The following is a 24,220-nucleotide window of genomic DNA, read 5'->3' on the forward strand; positions in this document are numbered from 1 at the left end:
TGATTTCTTGATCTGGAACTAATGTGATAAAGACGTTCTGTAATTATGCAATATTTGTTTTTGCATAGGAGCTTAGAGAGGTTCTTCAAGAACACGACTGGTCTTTTCATGAAGCACTCGAGGCATTGAAGTTGTTTGCTGAAGATGAACAAGGTAAAGTCTGCCACATTCACAGCTTTCCCAAATCACTTAAAAAAAAAAAAAAAAAACGCACTTTTCTTTTTTTTTTTTTTTTTTTATTGAAACAATAAAATACTTGTACTAATGTGGAGTATGGTGTCTACTAGAACGTTTTCAAAATTGCAAGTCAATATTTTTCTTTACAGTTTTCTATAATATACTATTTTTTTTTTTTTTTTTACATTTTAAAGCATTGTACATTTTTGATATTCGAAAAATATTACTAAATATGCAGAGTTTCTTGTCAGGTTGGGGCTTAACCCTTGAAGTTCCAGAAATAAATACTTCAAAAATATTTCAAAACTTGGCCAGTTCAAAAGGAACCCTGCAAATTGTGGTACGTGTGTATCCCTCTTTTCAGCAGAAGCTGTTCTGTCGAACAGTCCTGCTAGAAAATCCGCTTTCTATAAATGCATGCAGCCAGTGGCTGAAACACTGATCAGTGTATTTTAACAAGGAATGGCACAGCGGGGAAGATCCCTGCATCCACATTGTTTGCGTGGATGCAGGGATCTGAGATTTTATTTTTTTAATTTTTTTTCCTTTTTCAACTCTCTGGTTGAATGAAAAAAAAAAAAACACCTCTTCTTGTATACCTTGCTTTACACGGACACCAACGATGGGGCACTATTTCTTCTACTGACACAAACAATGATGGACTTTTCTTCATGCTCATACAAACCATGGAGCACTGTTCTTTAGTGGTAGAAATAGTGCCCCGTTGGTGTTCACAAACACCATTGATAGGAAATGATTCCTTCTGCTGACACCATCGACGAAGCGATATTCCTCGCAGTGACAACTACGACAGGGTAGTCTTCTTCCCACACACACCAACAATAACCCTCTGTTTTTTTTTTTTCTATTGTCTCAAAGAATGAGGCATTGCTTCTCCCACATATACCAGTGATAAGGTACTATTCCTCTCACTATAATACTCCCCTCAGAGGATACTTTTTTTCCTCTTACTGACATCAACAGTGGGTCATTATTCTTGCCACTCGCACCAGTGGTGGGAAATGATTCCTCCCATTGATGATGAGGAACTATTCCTCCCATTGATGATGAGGAACTATTCCTCCCATTAACGATGAGGATGGGGCCCTATTGCTGCTGTTGACACCAATGACTGGGATCTCTGCCACTGATGTAAACAGTTGTGCACTGTTTCTGCCACTGACCCCCAACAATGGTGCCCATTTCCTAGCTCTGACAACAATGGTGGTGGGCTATTTCTAGCCCTGGCACCAACAGTGGTGCACTATTCCCCTGAGCACCAACATCAACTCTAGGGTGTTTTTTTTTATATTCCCACTGAGCCTGGGGAATTTACTAATTTCAGTGGCCACAGTTTAGCCCCCTTAAGTCTTACAGAACACTAATTTTGTTTTATAAATTATGAGCACCCCCTGATTCGGGCATTAAAAGTACAGGTACATTTAGAGATTCACAGTCACTTTACTTTGTGTCACAGATGCATTGTACCTGTGTGAATGCTTTTCAACAAAAAATGCAACAGCTGGTTGATAATTGACTAATGAGAAACCAGCAACAATTACAAGAAAATGCACCTCAACACCCATTATTATGTATGTACGTCGTCATGTATGCATTTTACTAGCGAGTTATGGGACGGCACTGGAATAGCAGACAGGTTTTGCCTTTACTGTTTAAAAAATCAAAGTGGACTTTAGTCCTGTCAATTTAAAAAGGCACCACTAACAACAACTTGTTATGTGTATAAAAAGACACATGTCCACAGAATCTTGTTCTTCCTTTCAAACCTCACCATCATGGGAAAGACCAAAGAGCTGTCAAAGGACGCCAGGGACAAGATTGTAGACCTGTAGAAAGGCTGGAATGGGCTACAAGACCATCAAGAAGCTTGATGAGGAGGAGACCAATGTTGGAGCGATTATTCGCAAATGGAAGAAATACAAAATAACCATCAATTGCCCTTGGTCTGGAGCTTCATGCAAGATTTTACATCATGTGATAAGGATGATCATGAGAAAATTGAGGGATCAGCACAGTACTACACGGGAGGAGCTTGTGAATTATCTCAAGGCAGTTAGGACCACAGTCACCAAACAAACCATTGGTAACACAATATGCTGCCATGAATTGAAATCCTGCAGCTTTCGCAAGATCCCTCTCCTCAAAGCACAAGCACAGGCCCATCTGAAGTTTGCCAATGAACTTCAGATGATTCAGACATGGATTGGGAGAAAGTGCTGTGGTCATTTGAGACCAAAAATTAAGCCCTTTGTTCACTCGACTTGCGTGTTTGGAGGAAGAAAAATGCTGACTGACCCTAAAAACGTCATCCCTGCAGTCAAGCACAAAGGTGGAAACCTTCTGCTTAGGGGCTGTTTCTCTGCTAAAGGTGCAGGTGGACTTTGCCGCGTGGACCAATGGACGGGGCCATGTATTGAAAAATCTTGGATGAGAACCTTCTTCCCTCAGGCAAAACGCTGAAGATGGGTCATGGATGCGTCCTCCAGCATGACAATGACCCAAAATTTAGCGCCAAGGCAACAAATGCATGGTTCAAGAAGCTCATTTAAGGTCATGGAGTAGCCTAGCCAGTCTCCAGACCTTAATCCTATAGAAAATTTACTGAGGGAGCTTGAACTTTGAGTTGCCAAGCAACAGCCAAGAAATCTTAAGGATTTAGAGAAGATCTGTAAAGAAGAGTGGACCTACAACCTGTCTTTTTAATCTAGCTTGGTCCTCCCTGACCTCGTTCTCTGTGTGTCCTCAGCAACAGGCCTGTACTGGGCCTATAAATTCTTCACGTGCAACACTTTCAAATCCTTCCCATCACTCTGTGAGACCTATGACCTTCCATCCTCTGAACTCTTCAGATACCTGTAAATCACTTTCTCAACCCATATACCCCTTCCGACTCTTCAGAACCAGGTATCACACTTTTTGAATGGGTGTGCAAATCTGACCCCCATAGACGTGGGCTTGTCTCTGAATTATATGCCCTTCTTACCCCTGACACAGCGAAACCCCTGGCTTATGTTAGCAAATGGGAGAGAGACCTTTTACCTTGCTCTTGACCATGCCGATTGGTCACTAATCTGGTAAGCGACAATATTCCTCCCCTAACAACGCTGCCCTAGAAACTAATTACAAAGTGCTTACCAGGTGGTACCTGGTCCTGGCCAGGATCCACAAATTTCTCCCACCATTCCTAGCTCACTGCGTCCACGACTGTTCCGAGCGGGGCACAAACCTTTTTCCACCCCCCTATTGCCAGAACCTGCTATCTCTCTCCTGAATAGCAAACGTATGTCCTTGACACGCCGTCAATTTAAGCTTCTACTTTACTACTGCAGACTATTGCTAAGTCCTGAAAATCTATTTCCTTGTGTGTAATCAAGACCAAACACAGAATTACCCAGGCAATGATGCATGCTAAATTGGAAGCTGTTTTAATGGACAAAGTGCACAAATTGGAGAAGCTTTGGAATCCATGCGTAACTTGCTACTTACCCACTTACCTCCTGGTTTTGATAAAAACCTACCACGCCCATAACACTCCAGTCATTCATTACCTACTCTACTCTTAGGTCTGTTACCATTCTTTCACTTTTTTTTTTCCCTACATGACCGCTATTGTAAGCTGCAGAAGAAGCTTAGAAAGATGGGGACTCCTCCTGAGAATGGGGGCGATCAGAGCTCAGGCACAGTCTTGTGTAAAATGTGTATTCAAAGATACCAAACTGTGCAGAATGTCATGGCAGCAGAGGCAGAGAAACAGCAATACGCAAATCTTCCCAGTAGAGAGCTGTGCAGGGGGGCCATGTGGCCAGGAGGCAGAAGAAGAGCAGTACACTTATCTTTCCAGTGAAGGAAGAGCTGTGCAAGGGGGAAGGGGGCAGTGTCGGCAAAAGCCTGACAACAGGAGGACAGGCAAGTAGAATGCAAGGAAGCAACCTGACCAAGCCGGGATGGATGTTCTTCCATTCCTGACATGGTCAGTTTGAAAGATCAGGGGGACTGCTAGGATCACCAAATATTTCACACAAGGATGCAAAGAAAACAGGATATTTTTTCATACAAGTACATGGTGACACACACACATCAGAAATATAAAATGTTGAGGTAACTTACACCACCTTGTGAAACTACCAATTAGCTGATGGAGAGCAAAGTGAGATTGCAGAGTTGTCTGTGTTAGCATAATTGAAAAATGTCAGCTTCAGTCAAGAAAAATGTTGCAACTCCATTGAAACTAATATTATCAAATGCACTATGGTGTGTGTTCATTTTCCTAACTTTCTTTCTAAAATACTTCCTGGTATGTGAATAAATTGCACGCGTTTTCTAAATTTCATTTAACGAACAGGAGAACCCATTAAAGCTTTTAGATGCAGGATTCCACTTGTTCATAACCATTGGTTTAGCTTTTCTCTTTACCCTAAAAGCATATCTACACTTATCCATGTTGACAGTCATTGAAAAGAAGAAATAAAAATAAATAGGACAGCAATACTTTTTGGGAAAAAAATGCTTTTCTTGGTTTCCTTTAGTTCAGTTAGATGGACCAAAAGTTCAGGAGTTTTTAGTCTTGTAACGTGCTGATGAAAAGGAACAGCCAGTCTGAATGATTAATTCCCTGCACCAGAAATCCTGAGATGCCCAGGCTTTCATTTGTGATCAACAATGGGGCATCATTTTCTCTGGGTAACATTAGTAATTCACTTATTCTAGTACAAATTATACTTTTGAGCAACACTAATTAAAATTGCTCAATGTTAAAGTGACAGTTGCTAAAAGAAAATGACCAATAAGTGTTCTCTGTAAAGGGAACAGAGGTAAGGACAAGAAATTGCCATTCAAAAAAACTAGTTTAGAAACTAATATTTTCAGTGTCAGATATCTGGGGTCTCCTATGACTGCTACTGTGCTTATTTAACTGTAAAAGCCTTCTCTCTTTAGACATCCAAAAGCTCAGACTGCTGCTGGGTGCTGCCATCTTGAATGTGTTGTCAGCAAACTTAAAGTTGTCACTCCGGTATCATTTGTGCCCCCCATACATTAAATGTAGGAAGGTGAGGGGACAGGGGCAGGAGTTGGCTAGCACATGGAGTAATTAGATGTGCAAGGAGGGAAAGTGCTATGCTAGGAAATTGACTCTTCCTGGAATAGTCACTTTTCCAGTTCATGTCAAGATGTGTGAAATGATAGAACTTGCATTACTACACTCTGCCACACAGAACTGGAGCCCAAAGCGGCTGCTGATCGCACACTATATCGCTCCATTTTGGTGCGCAGGCAAAATTGAATGGATGGTTAATTCACAAAGCTCAATAACTCCTATTATCTTGCAAAATTAGTCCTTTTTTTTTTCCTTTTCTTTTTTACGAAACGGTATCTTTATTCTCCAAAATGGATCCACATACCCACTACTTAATGGCCCTGTTTTTTTTTTTTTTCTCCATGAAAACCTTCCTTTCTGTGGGTTTTTTCTTTTCTCCTTGCTATGTCGTTCGTGAACTTCTCTCCTCTCCTTTTCTCCTCATTTCCACTTGCTTGCACTGCTCTATGTGCACAAGAGGAGGCTACATTCCTATTACCACCTCCTTCAGAGTGGCGTTAATGACAGAATTGAGGCATTATTTGATGCTTGCTGCACTGGGAGGAAGTGAGGTAAATAGAAATTAACCATTTGCCCCTCATTTTTACACAAATGTAATGCTGTTGCAGAGAAGAGGGAAGCATGTAGTGGTAGTTGTAATGTCATTTTAAAAAAAATATAAATAATTTGTTCTGGTACCAATTTGGAAGAATTTTTTTTTTTTTTTTTTTTTTTTTTTTTTTAGTTAGACATTGTCAAATTCTGCCTGACACAAAAAACAGGTACCCATTGGGCTGTTTTTAATGCATGTTCCATCGTGTGATCAACTTGGTACATTCAGGCTTTTCCATACATAGTTCAAGTCTCATCTGGTTCCTGCTGCCTATGGCTGTCTTTATTGAAGAATTCCTTGTCTTCTAAATTTTAAGTTTATGCAGGTGGTAAAGATATTCCTTATACACTCACCGGCCACTTTATTAGGTACACATTGCTAGTACCGGGTTGGACTCCCTTTTGCTTTCAGAACTGCCTTAATTCCCCATGGCATAGATTCAACAAGGTGTTGGAAACATTCCTCAGAGATTTTGGTCCATATTGACATGATCGCATCACACAGTTGCTGCCATAATGTGAATCACCTGTTCCACCACATTCCAAAGGTGCTCTATCGGATTTAGATCTGGTGACTGTAGAGGCCATTGGAGTACAGTGAACGCATTCTCGTGTTCAAAAAACCAGTTTGAGATGATTTGAGCTTTGTGACCTGGTGCATTATCCTGCTGGAAGTAACATCAGAAGATGGGTACACTTTTGTCAAAGGGATGAACATGGTTAACAATACTCAGGTAGGCCGCTGCATTTAAACAATGCTCAATTGGTACTAAGGGTTCCAGAGAGTGCCAAGAAAATATCCCCCATGCCATTACACTCCCACCACCAGCTTGAACCGTTAATACAAGGCAGGATGGATCCATGCTTTCATGTTTACTCCAAATTCTAACCCTACCATCTGAATGTTGCAGCTAAAATTGACTCATCAGACCAGGCCAAGTTGTTCCAATCTTCCACGGTCCAATTTTGGTGAGCCTGTGTGAATTGTAGCCTCAGTGTCATGTTCGCTGACAGGACTGACACTCGGTGTGGTCTTCTGCCGCTGTAGCCCATCTGCTTCAAGGTTCGCTGTTCAGGGCATTTTCATCCACACAACTGCCGCTCACTGGATCCCTAGAGATGGTTGTGTGTGAAAATCCCAGTAAATTAGCAGTTTTTAAAATACTCAGGCCAGCCCATCTGGCATGAACAACCATGCCACATACAAAGTCACTTACAGTGCCTTGAAAAAGTGTTCATATCCCTTGAAATTTTCCACATTTTGTCATGTTACAACCAAAAACATAAATGTATTTTGTAAAAAAAATCTGGCCTTTATGGAAGAGTGGCAAAGATGAAAGCAAGCCATGAGAATTCCCATTTGCAGTTGCCCCCCCATGTGGGGGACAAAGCAAACATGTGGAAGAAGGTTGCTCTAGTCAGCTGAGACCCAAATTTACAGTTTTGGCATAAAAACAAAATGCCGTGTGTGGTGAAAAACTAACACTGCACGTCGCCCTGAACACACCATCCCCACCGTGAAAAATGGTGGTGGCAGCATCATGTTGTGGGGATACTTTTCTTCAGCAGGGACAGGGAAGCTGGTCAAAGTTAATGGATACATGAATGGAGCCAAAGACAGCGCAATCTTAGAAGAAGCCCTGTTGGAGTCTGCAAAAGACTTGAGACTGGGGTGGAGGTTCGCCTTCCAGCAGGACAATGACCTAAAAATACAGTCCGAACTAAAATGGAATAGTTTTGAGCAAACATTTTCATGTTTTAAAATGGCCCAGTCAAAGTCCAGACCTAAATCCAATTGAGAATCTGTGGCAAGACTTGAAAATTGCTGTTCAGACACTCCATCCAATCTGACAGAGCTTGAGCTATTTTGCAAAGAAGAATGGGTAAACATTTTCACTCTCTAGATCTGCACAGCTGGCAAAGGCCTGCCCAAAAAAACTTGCAGCTATAAGTTCAGCGAAAGGTGGTTCTACAAAGTATTGACTCAGGGGGGCTGAATACAAATGCGTGCCACACTTTTCACATTTATTCTCCACATGATCCAGATGCGGTCCTCTCGTGGCTAGAAAACCGTGATGCTGCCGGCCCTGCACTTGCCTGAATCCCCATTGACCAAGCCTCTGTTGCCACCCTCACGAGTGTTATGTTTGCTGATCTGGGCCCGCTGCCCATCAAGATGTCTCTGGATCACCCTTTACTCTTTGAACCGTGAGTTGGACATTGCCCGCCTACACCCTCTGTTTCCCATCGGTGAACTCACCCTGTTATGTTAGGGGTTTCTCCGCTGTGGCCCTTAATGTGCCCCCATCTCTACTGTTATATCCCAATATACTCAAGTGTCCCACCTGCTGTTTTCTCACTGTTAGAGACTTGTCACCCCTGCACTGTTTTGCGCTCTTCAGCTATTGAATGTCCCCTAGACCTCAACAGTCGCCCTGACTATATGCCGCTTTTCCGAGCCTGAAGTTTAATTTTGACTTTTCAAGCCTTGTTTCCCTGGCCAGTCCCTGCCCCCTCAGTTGCGGCGGGTAGCAGCCTCTTTGTTTGGCTATGCAGGTCCAGCGCTGTTATAGCCTATTTATATATTTCTTTCTTTTTATGTACTTTTGACATCTCATCATGCCTTTTTTTTTTTTTTTTTTTTTTTTTTTTTTTTTTTTTTAATGTGCACAATATGCACAATTTTTCCTCATTGCAGGGCCATCTACAACCTCCCCCTGACACATGTACAACCATATCTACGGGTGGATACACCTCAGAGAATATCATTACTGTACCTTTCATTTTATATTTGTAATGTCTTACATGTATATCGTTACGCCTGTGCAACATTTATCCATTCCTATGTTTTTGTACTGCCTTAGGGTTGCGCCCTGCAGGTTTGACTGCATGCTCGCCTGCTCCCACAGTTTTCATGGCTTCCCTTTAAACTTGTGACCTGGAATGTCCGGGGACTATGCGCCAGGGCTGAGCGTACTGCTATCCTATCCCCTCTCAAATTTCTAAGGGCGGATATGTCCGTTCTTGTGGAGACTCGTGTCACAAGTCAAATGCAAATGGCCCTCAAAAACCATGGGTCAGCTGGTTATGCCAAGCCCCATTCAGTTCTAATTCTTTCAGAGTGGCCATCCTGATAGTCAGATCGGTACATTTCCAGCTTCACACCCTGCAGTCAGACACCCAGGGTCGTTTGCTATTTCTACATGTTACTGTTAAAGGGGTTGTAAAGGTTTGTGTTTTTTCACCATAGGATACATTAAGGTGAAAAAACACCTGGCAATGACGGCCTCCACAGCCCCCCGTTTACTTACCTGAGCCCATTCACCTGCTGTGCGCATCCTCTTCTCCACGGAGTCTGGCCGTTGATTGGATAGATAGGATAGATAGCAGCACAGCCATTGGCTCGTGCTGCTGTGAATCACATCCAATGATGCGGCCCGCTGGGGGGTGGGACCGAGTCATACACTGTGTCTATGGATGCAGCATGTATGACAGGGAGTGTGCCCGCAAGCTAACCCCCTCGGGATAGAGCTTCCCAGAGGGTGGGTTAACTATTGCAGGGAGGAGCCGAGACAGCTGCCGAGGGACCCCAGAACAGGAGGATCGGGGCAACGCTATGCAAAACGAACTCAGTGGCGGTAAGTATATGTTTGTTATTTTAAAAAAAGACCCATAAAACCCCTTTAATGGTCTGGAAATTCTTCTTATGGCACTTTATATTCCCCCCTCCGTTTCAGTTTACTCTACTACAGGAAGGGTTGGCCTTTATGGCTCAGCACCCTATGGTACCTGCAATATGGCTGGATTTTAACATGACAATTAATCCTAGTCTTGATAAACTAAGCCCTAATGTCCCTACACCCACTCTATCTCTAACCACCAGATTTGGGAGGTTCCTTTCAGAATTCACCATGATACACATGGAGATATAAATACCAGACCTACAGATCTCTCATGTTTTACCCCTTCCCATCTTGCCTTGTCCCGCATAGATCTAATCCTGGTTACGCCCCCTCTCCTGCCTGGCCTACTCGATTTGGGGTCAGGGTGATCTCCGACCACTCCCCATATTGGGCTATGCTACACTTGCCTTTTCCCCCTGCGGTCTGCATCTGGAAGCTGAATCTCTTCTGGATCTTTACCCTATCAGACTTGGAAGGAATTCAGAGGAAATGGGTGTACTATTTCCACACCAACCGGGGCTCGGCCCTGGTTGGGACCTTTTGGGAAGCTTTTAAAATACATGCTTGTATGGTCCTTTCTTCACACATCAACAGACGCGAGGCCTCTTCTAAACTGCTAGGCAGGTGGAAGTGCATCAGAGATCCCTTGAACAGATGTTTCTGAATGATCCTTCTGCAGCTAACGCTTCGCTTGTGTGAATGCAGACTGGACTCATCGATCAACTACACTTTGCGAAAGCCAAACAAGGAATCTTCAGCAAATAATGCATTTTCGAACACGGCGAGTGAGCTGGCAAATTGCTTGCCTATATGGCACAGCTTGAATATGAACCCCCAGTAGTGGTTACACTCCAAACTGCCTCAGGGAATGGATTACGGACCCTGATCTAGCGGCTGGAGAGTTCAGGAATTTCTATTCTGACCTATACACCTCCACCGCCAGCTACTCTCAGAATGGGTTGACTGCATTCTTACACACTCCCTACCACCATGGGTGAAGCTCTCAGTTTTGATATCCAAGCCAGGAAAGGACCAGCTGTTCCCTGAATCATACCGCCCCATATCTCTCCTGCAATTGGATATCAATATACTTGCTAAAATTCTTTCCCTGCGTCTCAGTAAGGTAATCTTGGATCATATACACACAGACCAGATCAGGTTCATGCCCAATAACATGGTATTTAACCTCTAGAGGCTATTCATTAATCTCCAATCCACCCATGACAATCCTGGCTCCAAAAGTAGTGGTCAGTCTTGATGCTGCTAAGGCGTTTGATTCTGTAGAGTGGAACTACCTATGGGAATGTCTCCGCACATTCAGCTTTGGCCCAAAATTTGTTAAATTGCTCCAACTCCTATACCAGCCCCTACGGCTCAAATTCAATGGCAGGGTCTTGGATCCCTTCTCTCTCTCCTGTGGCACACGCCAAGGCTGCTCTATATCCCCACTTCTATACACTCTAGCAATAGAACCCCTTGCCAATGCCGTCAGGGCACACCCTGATATCACCGGCCTCCGTTTTGGACAGGTGACTGAAGTCCTTTAGTCTATACGTGGATGACATGCTCCTATATCTGAATGATTCTGGGCCATCACTTCAGGCTGCCTTGCAGCTTATTAAACAATTTGGGGTATTTTCCTGCCTCCAGATTAATTGGGCCAAGTCACCAATGCTACCATTGAATATAGGCGCTCTGATCAGGCTGCGCTTCCCCTGGTTAGGGGCCAGCAGGATCAAATACTACGCATTCAAGTATCGCGTTCGTTATAAGATTACATAAGTCTCAACCTTGAACCCTTGTACGACATTCTAAAAACCAAAAGGCAGACATTAGTCTCGTCTCCCCTTTGGCGTTATAGGACGCACCGATCTAGTTAAAATGGTACTCCTCCACAAATTACTTTATATTTTTTGGCATGCCCCTCTATACATACCACCACGTATATTCAGACCCATGGAGTCTATCCTCAACACATTCATTTGGGGTCCCTCCCGTCACAAACTATCTTGGTGAGCTCTAAAGTGTCCTGTCAACCTAGGTGGCACCACCCTCCCAGACCTGTCCTATTTTGCTTGCCAACTCTTCCATTTCTTTTACCTTAACCAAGTAGACAAAATTAGGTGCTTCACCTTGTTGTGCTCCCCGGCCTCCCGCCCTGTTACTCACCCCTTTCAAATTATACTGTGTGGCACTCACGAGGTATCCCACATAGGCAATAGGAGCCTTATGGTATTTCATAATGGCAATTGACCATAAACCTTACCAAGGTGTCTATATTTCATACCCACGTGCCACTGTGGTACGCAACATGCTTCTGCCTGAAATGACATCTGTCCCAGACCACAATCTATGGTCATATCTTTCACACCTCATAACCAACGGTTTGGTTAAATAATTTCAAGCATTGAAAGATGGTTTTGGTGTACCTAATCATATGTTTTTTTTTTTCGTTGCCTCCGACTTCAACATTCGCTTAACTCTCAATTCCAAGGCTCCTTCCCCTGCCTCAAATTACTATATCCAGTGGACTTAATTAGAGGTCAGACTCCAAAAAACGTATTTTCCTGTTCTACAAGCACCTCATGCTACCTGCTTGCCACTGCCTTGGCCTACCAATTGAAATATCAGTGGGAGATGGACCTGGCTGATGTGTCCTATTTGACACCCATTCGCCTCCCCACATACAGACCAGAACACGGTTCATCATGTCCTTGTCCATCATTTGCTATGGTCCTGTCCATCCATTCAAGGTTACTGGGAACAGCGGGGGTCAAATTCCTTCACGTTTGCATGGGCTCCCCTCTCACCCAATGCCCCTGCCAGTGTGTGTTGGGCCGCCTCTCTATCTCTGAGAAGGAAAAATACCTTTAATATATTCCTACAAGAGTCACTATTCTTAGCCAGAATGCAAAAGCCAGGACCTGGTTGAGAGAATCTCCCCCACAACGGTGGATCAGGGCTATTACCACCCTTCCTTATATATATAAAAAAAAAAAGTACTTTACTCACATAGGGGCTTCCCAAACAAATATCACAAAATTTGGGCCTGGTGGTTAGAAGATGCCTCCACTTGCACCGCTAAGGAATGATCTCCACTCTACCTCAAAATGATCTCACTACGTATGCTCTGGGTACTCGATATCCCCCCTACGTCTATACTACAGCCTTGTATGTTCACACCGGTACTTGTTAATTTGTCCCTCAATGTTTCACATCCAGTATGTATGTCAATGTACTTGCTTTTATGAAAAGTGCTTGTTACACTTTATATTTTTGTGGCTTTTTTTTTTACTTCATGCTCGATAAACTTTTACTTTTGATTTAAAAAAATACATAAAATAGCCTCAATATTCTGAACCTGAGTGAACTGCACAAAATGTATGTTTTTATACAGTTTGTCCAGTTCCTAGGAAACCGAAGATGAAATTTGGTAGTAAATATATTCCTGCAAGCTCTTGTATATAAAGGTGTATAAAGGTACCCATATGCCCAGCGCAGCCCCTGTTAAAAATCCTATGCAAGGCTAGGGATTACACTGGGCTAAGGTGCCTCCACACTACCCTCACATTAATAGCATTCAAGCATGTCAACTGACCATTCAGGCACTGAGTGCCATGCTGTGAGAGGCAGGGGTTTTCCTGGCATGGGAGCAAGTGGAAGATAGTTAAAAGGTTCTTGCCATGTCTAATCACTGTGTACTAAGTAACAGGTTCACTTTATAGTTAGGTTTGTCAGGGCAAAGCTGCAAGAAGAAAAAAATACCTGTTCATCAGCCAGAAAAATGGCATTCTCTTAAGCTCCTGTTTGTGCTGACAACGCTGCGCTGGAATATCAAGCAGCGCTGCCTGCAGGACTACAGAACTCTGTCTGCCCCTGGATTAAGTACAAACTCCTACCAGAAAACATTAAGAGTCACCCAACAATAAGCGCCACACTGAAATGCTTTCAACAAACCAATCGCCTATTTCACCTCTTCAAATACCCAGGCCCACTCTCGCCAGTTCTCTCCAATCCACTCTTCCCACCTGGTATGGATCGCCACCCGTTTACACACTCGCAACCTACTATAGGTATAAGATTACATCATATAGTCAGGAACGGTCAACTTCTACCCCGGGAACAGCTAGTTGAGACGTGGCAAGCACACAACCTTACCCCCCTTTCCTATTGGCAACTCAAACACTTTACTGATAGTGTCAACAATCAATCAGATCTCTCCGACGAGTTGACTGATTTCGAAAATATGTGTCTAAGTAGTGAATCACAACGCCATATTATATCCAAAATACAGAATATGTTCTGGTGGAACGTCCAATCCAACGAAGGCAGGGCCTGTGATAACTGGGCAAGAGATCTGAGTCTTGAGTTAACAAAAGACTCTTGGGACATAATATACCGAAACGCACATAGAGGATCTGTAAACGTCTCCACCCAAGAGACAAACTTTAAAATAATTTCACGATGGTACCGCACCCCTTACCTTTTAAGCAGATTCAACACATCCCAGTCAGACAGATGTTGGAGATGCCAAGGGGAACGAGGGACACTCCTCCATATATGGTGGTCATGCCCAAACATACAATTATTCTGGCTTCAAGTCCACAAACTGATCTCAAAAATTACCACATACGAACTCGAATTCTCCCCTGCCCAATTCATTCTCCATCTCCATACCTCCGGTAATTTACCCTACTTTAAATCATTGGCCATGATGCTTGTTAATGCTGCAAAATTGTGTATACCCCCTCTTTGGGGCTCCCCAAGAATTCCTTCCATAAGTGATTGGTTTATGAGAGTCAACAAGATTGCAGAAATGGAAGAACTCATAGCAATCTCTCACAACTCACCTCAAAAATTCACTACCCTATGGGCTTGCTGGTTACACTTTAAATATACTGATGAATACAAACAAAGACTTCACAATTGAGATAACTATCGACCATTTACTAGACCCTCCCAAGGCTCAATCTAGTTGTGGTAATGCGACCACTTACCCAACTCAAAAGACTGTCCGATCGACATAATTACTTGGACCTCTATACCCTCTATAGGTTACGAAGCTGAAACACATCCTCAAATGGGATATTCCTTTCACTTTATTTACAATATACACCTGCTATGGCACCTGGCAGTTACCCACTCCCCCTCCAATTTTTCCCCTTTCTTAATCCCCCCCACCCCTCCCCCCCCCCTCTTTTAAAAATCTTGGTGGTGTGCTGGACACACATACCAGTTATAGCCTCAGACAACAACCTATGCAAAACATATTAGATACGGTCATCAAAGCTTATCATAAATTATTATCCCATACCGGTTTCCTTAGGTAACTGCTTCAACAATGGCAACAACTCATATATATTTCTTCATCAGTTACTCGTGGGTTGTCCAACTGACCCGCTACCCTATTAGATATCCAGTTACTTCACAACGTGACCCACTTACCCTCCCTTTGCTTTATAATAGTCATCAGGATGATTAGTATCAAGGGTTTGTTTGTTATCCTTCCCTAGGTTGTTCTAAATGTTGTACTTGCTATTATGACTAGTCATATGTACCATATACACCTGTTTTCATGGTATATATAACGTTGTGTTATGTACTGTTCCTTTTTCTCCAATAAAAAACATATAAAAAAAAAAAGAAAACTCTGTCTGAAACATTGTAAGAAGTAGAAGTGTTACACATTACTTTTGAAAATGCACATGTTATAAAATATCTTATGCCAGATCAACTAACTTTTACAAAACTCGGACTCCACAACATTAAAGTGAATTTTTCCTTTCCTTGAGTCTTTCCTTCACTCCTCTGTTGCTCCATTCAGCCACTGGGAACAAAGTAAACTAATCATTTTAAGTATGGATCAGTATGTGATTGTGCCTTGAGATTGGCCCTGCTGTCTCATATTGGGCAGGCAAAGAAGTCCGATACGCTATGTAAGTGATTTGGAAAGATTTGCTTTAACCCCAGCTTTCTTGGCTTTGGATGTGGTGGTTGTACCCAGTAACACCCTTCCTGTAATAAGGTGACAATACTTATTCAGTGCTCTGTAGTGAGACTCCCAACATCTGGGCACCTCTGTTCAGCAATTAAAAAAAAAAAAAAACTTCCCCAAAACTTCCCCCTTGTTTAATAGTGTCTGGGGCAGAAAGGGGACTATTTAATGACTTTGAGGTGCAGGCAGAGTACTCTTTTGCACTTGGGTTGTCAATAATTAAATCCTGGCCTCTTCTATGGCAACCTGCTGGGGCACCTGAAAATCTTTATAGTCCCCTTTCTAAACAAATGGGGCTAGGGGAAGTTGTTTTGTAATTGCTGAAGATTGTAGGATTACCCTTTCAGAAGTAGAGAGTCCCCTCTCTGCCTCCTCTTGACTACAGGCAGTCCACCACCATTTCAGAGCCTGCAGGTCAGGGCAGGATGAGTATGCTGCGGTTTTAGCCTGGGTGATGTTTACTTCCCTGGAAACAGACCCTACAAGGGGCACTAATGCTTTAGATTAGTGTACACTTGTCACGCTCTGAAGAGCAATCTGTTGTGGATCACTTTTCAGAGGTGGTTTGACAGGCACTGAGAGAGATTAAAATTTCTTACTCGCCTTCTGATTTAACCCATATAAACCTGCATCATGCTTGATGGCCGAACGCAACATTTTTGTCATGCCGCCATTCACCCCTATCCTCTGCCTTTGCAGCTTTTGCTTCATCTGCTTGTGCATTATCCCTTCCTAACCCTTGCACTTTGTTAACTCTGCAAATATGTACATTACACACTCCTGACCTGTGGATTGTTGTACATTACCCACTCCTGGCGCTTGCATTTTCAACATTACCGGTATATACACCTGATACTGGCAGTCTGTTGCATGCTTTTGATCACTGTGCGCTGTACAGATTTTAAACCCCTCCCATTGTTGGTGCAGTTTTGCACCCCCAAATTGCTGGTGGATGTTGTGCAAAAGCACAGCTGTACTTGATTTGTTTTTAAAAAAAAAATGGTTTATTCAACTATGTCCACGCTGTGATTTGTTGCATTGCATTGTGGCATGCTTCCTTGCAATAAAATATATGCCTGCATCATTTTATCACATTACACACACAGCACTGCAGACCTGGGGCATTGCCACAGTATTTAGTGTGGGGCCAACCTCCAGATTACTTATCTACAGTTTTACGTTCCTTTTGATTTTCAGTTCTTGCAAAAGGGCACAATTTTTAAAATTAAACTGGTAGTAAAGCCGCTGAGTTTTTTTTTTTCATACCTGCAAGGGAAAAGGCATAATGAGTTAGTATGCACAGCATACTAGCACATTATGAAATACTTACCTTATAACGAGGCCCCGACATCTCGCCAAAATGCATGCCGAGGGAGCTGACATGTTCCCTCGGCCTGTCTTCCGGGTATCACAGCTCCGGCGCTGTGAGTGGCTCACGGGAGACTTCTTCCCGGCAGGGTCCAGCGTCTGCCGGACTTTCAGCCAAGAATCCCCTGTGCGCATGCCCGGCTGCAGTCAGCGGTGCATTGTGAGGGGAATATCTCCTAAACCGTACAGGTTTAGGAGATTTTTTTTCACCTACAGGTAAGCCTTATTATAGGCTTTCCTGTAGGTAAAAGTTGTAAAAAGGACTATACAACCACTTTAATATGTTAACTCTACAGTTTTATTGTTTTAGATTTTGTAGTTTGTTGTATTTGTGTGTACTAATAATGATTTTAGTGTTGAAGAAAATATTGTTTTGATAGCTATACTATAGAACTTATACAATCAGCTGCACGGTCGTTTATTCTATCAGTTCTGTGTTTTCAAAAAATTTTTTTTTTTTTATACAATGAAAGCTGTATGTGAAAAGTAATCAAAAAGTGAAAAAATGCAAAAATGGTCTTGCCACTTGAGATTAAAATCGGAGAGCAAGGTCTCACAGGGAAAGGGTTAAATACATTTACAGTTCTCTGTGAACAAGAAAGGACTTTGATGGTGTTCTGTAGTCTTAAAACACTTGCCTTCCTAGGGTGAAAATGCTGCTCCTTTTATAGACCCGGTACAGTGACAGAGCATTGTTGCCCTAGAACAGGATGTTTGTTATTGGCAGGATCACCAGGTCAAAACAAATTGAAGACCAAAAAAAAGAAAGTGAATTCAGCCACCACACCTAAAGCTGACCATAGATGGAGCAATTTTTCTTTCCATTCCCCCATCAACGCAGGCAGGGGGTGGGGAGCTGTCCCTGCCAGGTGGACACTGGCACTGGGACAGAGGCTATAATGGCCTCTAACAATAGTCACATGTACCCAAGTTGGTTGATCGGGTACATTCAGCCTGCCCATACATGGTTCGAATCTCAATGGGTACCTGCTGAGTCGGCCAAGATTTGAACCGTCTATGGCCTGTTTATGAAATGGTATGCTGCAATATATTCCATTTTACTTCTTAGATATGCTTTAAGCACAATACAAAAGCAGATCTCTTACGAGAACAATGGGTAAGTGATGCATTCATGTTTTTATCTTTTTCTTTGCTGTTGTTACACTGGATACACAGTGTTCTGTATAAAGAAAAGAGCAGTCTGTAAACAGATTTTCCAGCATACTGAAAATGGATTTTCACTGTAATATCACAGACAGTGTTACAAGGACAGCATGATTACTGACTCGTTAGTTCTCTGATCACATGGTCATTTTGGTCAGCAATCCTTACTGCATACAAAATTTACAGCAGGATGTGTGTTAGTCAGTGGCATTGATCTTTCCTTTTCTGAACAATGTTTTTTCCCTCAGCACCAGCTGGGAAAGCACTAAAGAATATTACTCTGCGTTGAAGTTTGTTGCATCGCAATATGAATGCCACACCATTTGTGTGTAATATGTTACTGCAGCAAAATGATGTGCAGGGGCCCTTCATGTGAAATTACCCCCTGTTTTGTTGACTGAGAAAAAACACTGAATTTTTTACATTGCAGAATCTGTAGCAAGCCTTAATATTTCTATTCTAAGCTTTGCTAGAAGATCTCAGAGGAAGGCTCTGCTCTTAGTATTATCACCATATCCATTGTAATAAGAAAATCTGCACCCCTGATGTCCTTTTAAGTGTACTGAAGATACAGAATATATCTCAACAAAAATGGAAATCTTAGGGAAAATCTATATATTTTTGTCACAAACGCTCTTGTCTATAAAACTTGAAAAGGTTTTTAGAGCTGTGTCTTTGTTTATTTTTTTACCATTGTATTTTGTATGTGTTATACATTTTCAGACCCTGAAAGTCACAGTAGATACTATACAGTATATTCACATATAGCAGTATTGTGTGTGCATTGAAGTACTGTAATATCCTGTGTAGCATTATTTTATTTTTCAGCTCCAAGATCTGTGTGCGCAATTCATCCTTTAAAACAGAAGTGTAAAATTGTAAAGGGGTTGGCACCTTAATTCTAAGATTTGCTGTATGTGTAGGTAATTCATCTCACACACTATATCCTCTAACCTCTGCAGCAGCTATCTTTGTGGAAAATATTACAAGTAGGGCATAAGGAATCTCTGCTGTGATTGGACAAAGGTCTAAGCACCATGTGTAGTCCCACCCAGTTGACCGAGAAAGAGAGGGAATAATGCATTACCCAGCATGTGTTTTTTTTTTTTTTTTTTTTGGGACGTTAGCATCGTTACCTTTTAACCAAGTCCTATCCCATTTGCAGCATTTAATTTTTGCTTCCTCAGTGACATTTTTAAAAACCTAGACCAAATGGGTTGGTCAAGTGTAGATAAATTATCTTAATATGAAGATGGTTTTAATTGGCCCAGAACCTGTTTGGAATATTCCACAGACCTGTTTTTTTGTTTGTTTTTTGTTAAAGCCAAAATAACGTAACTCCGTATTCCTAAAGCAATTAATCTATGGGCTTCAAAAGTGCCAGATAGTGCAATTAGCCGCAAATGCTTGTATGCAAAATTTATATTAAAACTGTTTTGTCTTCATTACTTAAACAGATGAGTTGCAGAGCACTTCCAAAAGCGCTGCGTGCAATGGAACATCAGAAAGTGACAAAACCAATCCTAAAAACAGCACCAAAGCCAAGCCAGATCACAAATCTAATGCACTGATGCAGAATGGTTTAAAGAAAAAATCAAAAGGCAAAAAAAAACTGATCAGCTTTAAACGAGACTCAGAAAGCGATGAGTCTGCTTCGGATGCAGGCAGTGTTCTGGATGAAGACTACAGCAGTAGTGATGAGATAATGGAGGAAGAACACAAAACTAAAATAGTTAGATTCCTTCAAGATGCTTCTTTGGATGAGCTCTCTCTGATCCCTCAGTGCTCTCTAAAAAAAGCTCAGAGGATCACTGAGCTCCGGCCCTTCAATTCTTGGGATTCTCTGGTAAGTTTTCAGTGTACAGTACTTTTTTTTTATATATATATATATATATTCCTTTTATGGTCCTAGACAAGAGGTGTCTACAACCTTAAGGAGGCATAGATGGGTGGCCTTTTCCCTGAGTAAGCTAACACTATATTCCTTGTAAGCCAATAGCAGTTCATATGACCTAATTTTGAATAAATTAAGGGGTGATTTTCCTGAAAAACCTTTGCTGATTGGCTGGCAATGCTGTCACTCATTCAGCAACCTAGGAACTTGGTTCAGTGCTTTGCAGAAGCAGACATAAGAGCTTTCATATGGGGAGAAGAACTTTGCCAGTCTGTTCTGAGCTGTTTTACAGGAAACTTTTGCAGAAAGCAAGAATGCTGAAGGATTTTTATCTCAACTGCGTCTGCCTAGGGAAAACAGCTGCAGGAACTGCTCCATGTTTCAGGATGCCAGCATTATTTTTCAAGTTTCTTCTTAAAACAGTATCTTTTCACCATTGTACTGCATGTCTATCACCTCTGCTGTGCAAGGGATTTTCTCACTTGTTTCTTGTGCTTGCACAACCCTGCCATTTTCTGAGGGAATGTTAACAGGCGTTTACATAGCAGAGGGCTTTAAAATGAGGGATTTTGGAAAAGGAAAATTTGTCACACTGACTTGGTAAGTACATCGAACAATTTTTCTGCACATTTTTCTGTTTCTAATAATGCAATTTCTCTGTGCCGGTAAAATTATTTATTATGTTTTTTCTCCATACATCTTTTTTTATTTTTATTTTTTTATTTTTTCTTGTGTGCAAGTACTAATTATTAAAGTGCAAATTTGCAGGCCTCGGTGGGTATAATGCGTTGTGACTTGCAAATCGTTCTTAAAACGTAGCGTATTTTCAGAAGGTGATTGTATTTTGATGGATCACCATGTGATGTACTAATGTGGGTATGGTTTCTAGGTATAATGGTTATCAGGGCCACTTTTTTGCTATTCCTTCACAAAAACAGAAACTTTTTTTTTTTTTTTTTTTTTCTTCCTTTGTTTTACAAAACAGGACGGAGAAAGGTAATTGCTAAAGCTGCAGTGCAGATTCACAAGCCGCACTTTGCACAGGGAAAGATCGTTTTGCCTGGAGCTTTTGGCTGGCCTGACAACATCTGTCTGATAGGCTGAACTTGTCGGGCTTCGCCTTTGCTAATTCTTTGTAAAACTATTTGCTAAAGGGCTGTCTTTTCTTCAGATGTGTCTCTTCAATTTTTTACCCCCTTTGGCAAAAGTGAAAGAAAAAAAAAAAGATAATGTTGTAAACGCTGTACTGACCTGCAGTGAATTGAAAGGTTTTTTTTTTTTTTCCTTTTATTTGATTAAACACGTCTTTCAAAAAACCAACGCCCTTATGTTATTTGGTTGCTGTAACTACATGCCCAGAGATGTTGCTAATGCACACAAAATTCTTATTTCTTCTAATGGCTTCATGTTGCCAAAGAGTGAATAACGTTTACTTAATTCTGTCTAAATTTTCTTTTAACATTTGATGTTCGCAACTTTTTTCCTGTGCAGATGTACACGTTAACTAGGTAAATAGTTTTGTTAGCTACAGAACACAATTTTACAGTGTGTTTGAGTTTCTGTAGATGTTTACATATTGCAAGCCCTAATTTTTCATACAGCGTGTCACATTTAAATCCTAGTATATACATTTATTTTCTTGCCCAAAGATTAAGGTTCCATTCACACTTGTGCGACTTGTCTTAGGGCTTTGGGCACATAAAGTCACATAAGTCGCAGATCATGTACTTCAATGGAAGCCATTAAAATTTATGCAACTTAACATGGGTTCCTGCACTACTTTGATGGGACTTGAGTGCCGTAAACTGCAGGGACATTAAAAAGGTTCCTGTGCTACCTTGATGTGCCTTGAGTGCAATAAAAAGTTGCATGAAAGTCGCATATTAATTTTATCACTGTGACAGTTGTGCAACAGTCAAAGCCAAAGTCGCATCAAAGGTGCAATGGAAATTGCATGGCTCTGAAGTCACACAAGTGTGAATGGAGCCTAAAAGAGTGCGTTATGGTTGCTAAAATTGCAATGTGGTTACAGTTGTGCTAGACAAAGATGCATTTTTTTTGTTGTGTTTTTTTTTTTTTTAAAGTTCTCTTGAAGCAGAAGAAACCTAGGACCTGTAGCTAATAATCAATCATGTGTTAGTATTCTTTTTTTACAATGTGATACATGTGCGTTTGCTGTCCATACACCTAGTGAACCTCAGGCAATTTTGGAAGCCTTTCTTCTGGCTTTGATTGAATACATACATAACAGAATTGTACATCATCACGTATATATGTTGGGTCTACAGCAGTCTGCACCTACATTTTCAGTCTTTTTGTAGTTTCGGGCAGCTAGAGGTGCCTTTTTAAATGACAGTGCTTGTTTTCTGGTGCTGTTGTGGTCATGAGTTTGCTTTTGGCAGATTGATGAAGGCCATTAACTTTGTAATCTGTTGAAAAAAGTGCATAGTTGCATTGCCATGTTTTCATAAATAAGCCCTCTACCTTCACAGGATACTCTAAGTGAAGTTTCAGTTTGAATTTATATTGCTTTGCAGTGACACGCTGCTGAATTACTGTCTATAGTCGGTATTATGGGGAGTCTGACATTGATTAAATCTGTTAAATTTTAAAGCTGATCTCCGGATCCCCCCATCTAATAAGGATGGGGGGCTACCCTAATGATTTTTATATTCCTCTAAATCTGTGGTCATGTGATGATCTGGGCCCATGCCTTCTCTTTTTTACTGTTTATAGAAGGTAAAGATTGTCTTTAAAGTGATTGAAAATGTTTACAGTGTTATAGTTTGTAGCATTTTGCGCACATCGCTGTCCCTGAAAAATAAAACCGAATGAATAATCCAGCTTAGTGCCTGTACATCAAACTATTAAGTGGACGTCAACTATGCTAATGTTTTGTGTAGGACTGCTGCTGTTCACCAAATAACCATAAATCGGGTGCTTGTCACACATTAAATCGTTAATCCACAGCGCTATTCTGGACCATTACAAGAAATTCACAATCAGTGCATATATCTCTATAAGCAACCAAAAAGCATAAATGTATACAAACTAATAACATGCAAATGTGATTAGTCCCACATTCTTAAATAGTTCATCATTGGTGCCGTTTCTTCAACTTAAAGTGCTTTATAGAAAACAAAAGTGCTCCAGTGCAAGTAACTTGCACTGGAGCACTTTTGTTTTCTATGAAGCACTTTATGTTGAAGAAATGGCACCAATGATGAACTATTTTAAGAATGTGGGACTAATCACATTTGCATATTAGAGTGTTATAGTTGCCACTATTTTTTCTACTTGTTGCTGTTCCCTTTTAGGGTTGTACTTTCTCGAATGCTGCTATAGAACCATTTTTGTAATAAGCCAGTCACGTGAAAAATAAGCCAACGCCGACCACCTTAAAGCAGTATTAAAAAATTGAAGAAACCACTGACGGCAGGGTTTTTATAACCGAAGAGAGCCTAATGGTCTCTGCTTTCATAAGTGCCTCTCCCGGCCTGTCAGCAGTAATGTAATCTGAGCTCTGCTTGCTCAGATGACATTTGCGACTCTGTGCTGTGATGCGATGCATGCACAGGAGTCACTTCATCATAGCAGTTACGTCATTGCAACTCAGCCATCAAGTGGCTTGAGAGCGCAAACTAGGAAGGAAGGCTGGGTGAAGATGGAAGCATCCGGGACCTGCTGGAGCAGTGACAGTACAGCTCTGGATAGCTTTTTGACTTGTAAGTCTGTCATAATGTGCTATATTGGGTGCATACTAGCACATTATAGCGTAAACTTCCTGGGAGCCCATAAAAAAAAGTTTAGTTTAGTTCTGCACCATGTTAAAAATGCACTGCACTTGGGATCTACATCAGGTGTCAGTGTTAACTTAATGACACCCCAACGCAGGTTGCACACACAGTACCAGTGGTGGTGCATTTTCTAGAGTCGTGCATGTACTATTTTTGGTACGGTCCGAAACTATATCAGCCCATTCAAAAAATTTTTTGCAAAAATTGGGCTACATTCTGATTGCATGCGAATCACACTGCATCCCTATGCGATTCATGGCGTGAACCGACCCTAATTCTTGGGTCACAGTACTGTGAAACTTGATTTTGCCATTATTGCCATGAGGCAGTTATGTAGTGCGACTTTGATTTAACTTGGCTGCATTTTTGCAGTTCTACTGGGCCAAGTGGCACTGCAAATCACACCAAAGTAGCACAGGAACCTTTTCCAAAATC

General features: G+C 41.6%; 1 protein-coding gene across 1 annotated transcript in view; it reads left to right on the forward strand.

The window, feature by feature from the left end:
- Positions 1 to 24,220, forward strand: part of SMARCAD1 (SNF2 related chromatin remodeling ATPase with DExD box 1) — a 199,172-nt gene that overhangs the window by 104,434 nt on the left and 70,518 nt on the right. Inside the window, exons 8-9 of the mRNA XM_077476560.1 lie at positions 69 to 153; positions 19,552 to 19,940. Of these exons, the coding sequence (XP_077332686.1) occupies positions 69 to 153; positions 19,552 to 19,940 (474 nt within the window). The remainder of the gene's footprint in view (positions 1 to 68; positions 154 to 19,551; positions 19,941 to 24,220) is intronic.

Source organism: Lithobates pipiens, unplaced genomic scaffold (genome assembly GCF_037356315.1).
Source record: "Lithobates pipiens isolate NorthernLeopardFrog02 unplaced genomic scaffold, aLitPip1_a1.2 Scaffold_13, whole genome shotgun sequence".
Classification (NCBI taxonomy): domain Eukaryota; kingdom Metazoa; phylum Chordata; class Amphibia; order Anura; family Ranidae; genus Lithobates; species Lithobates pipiens.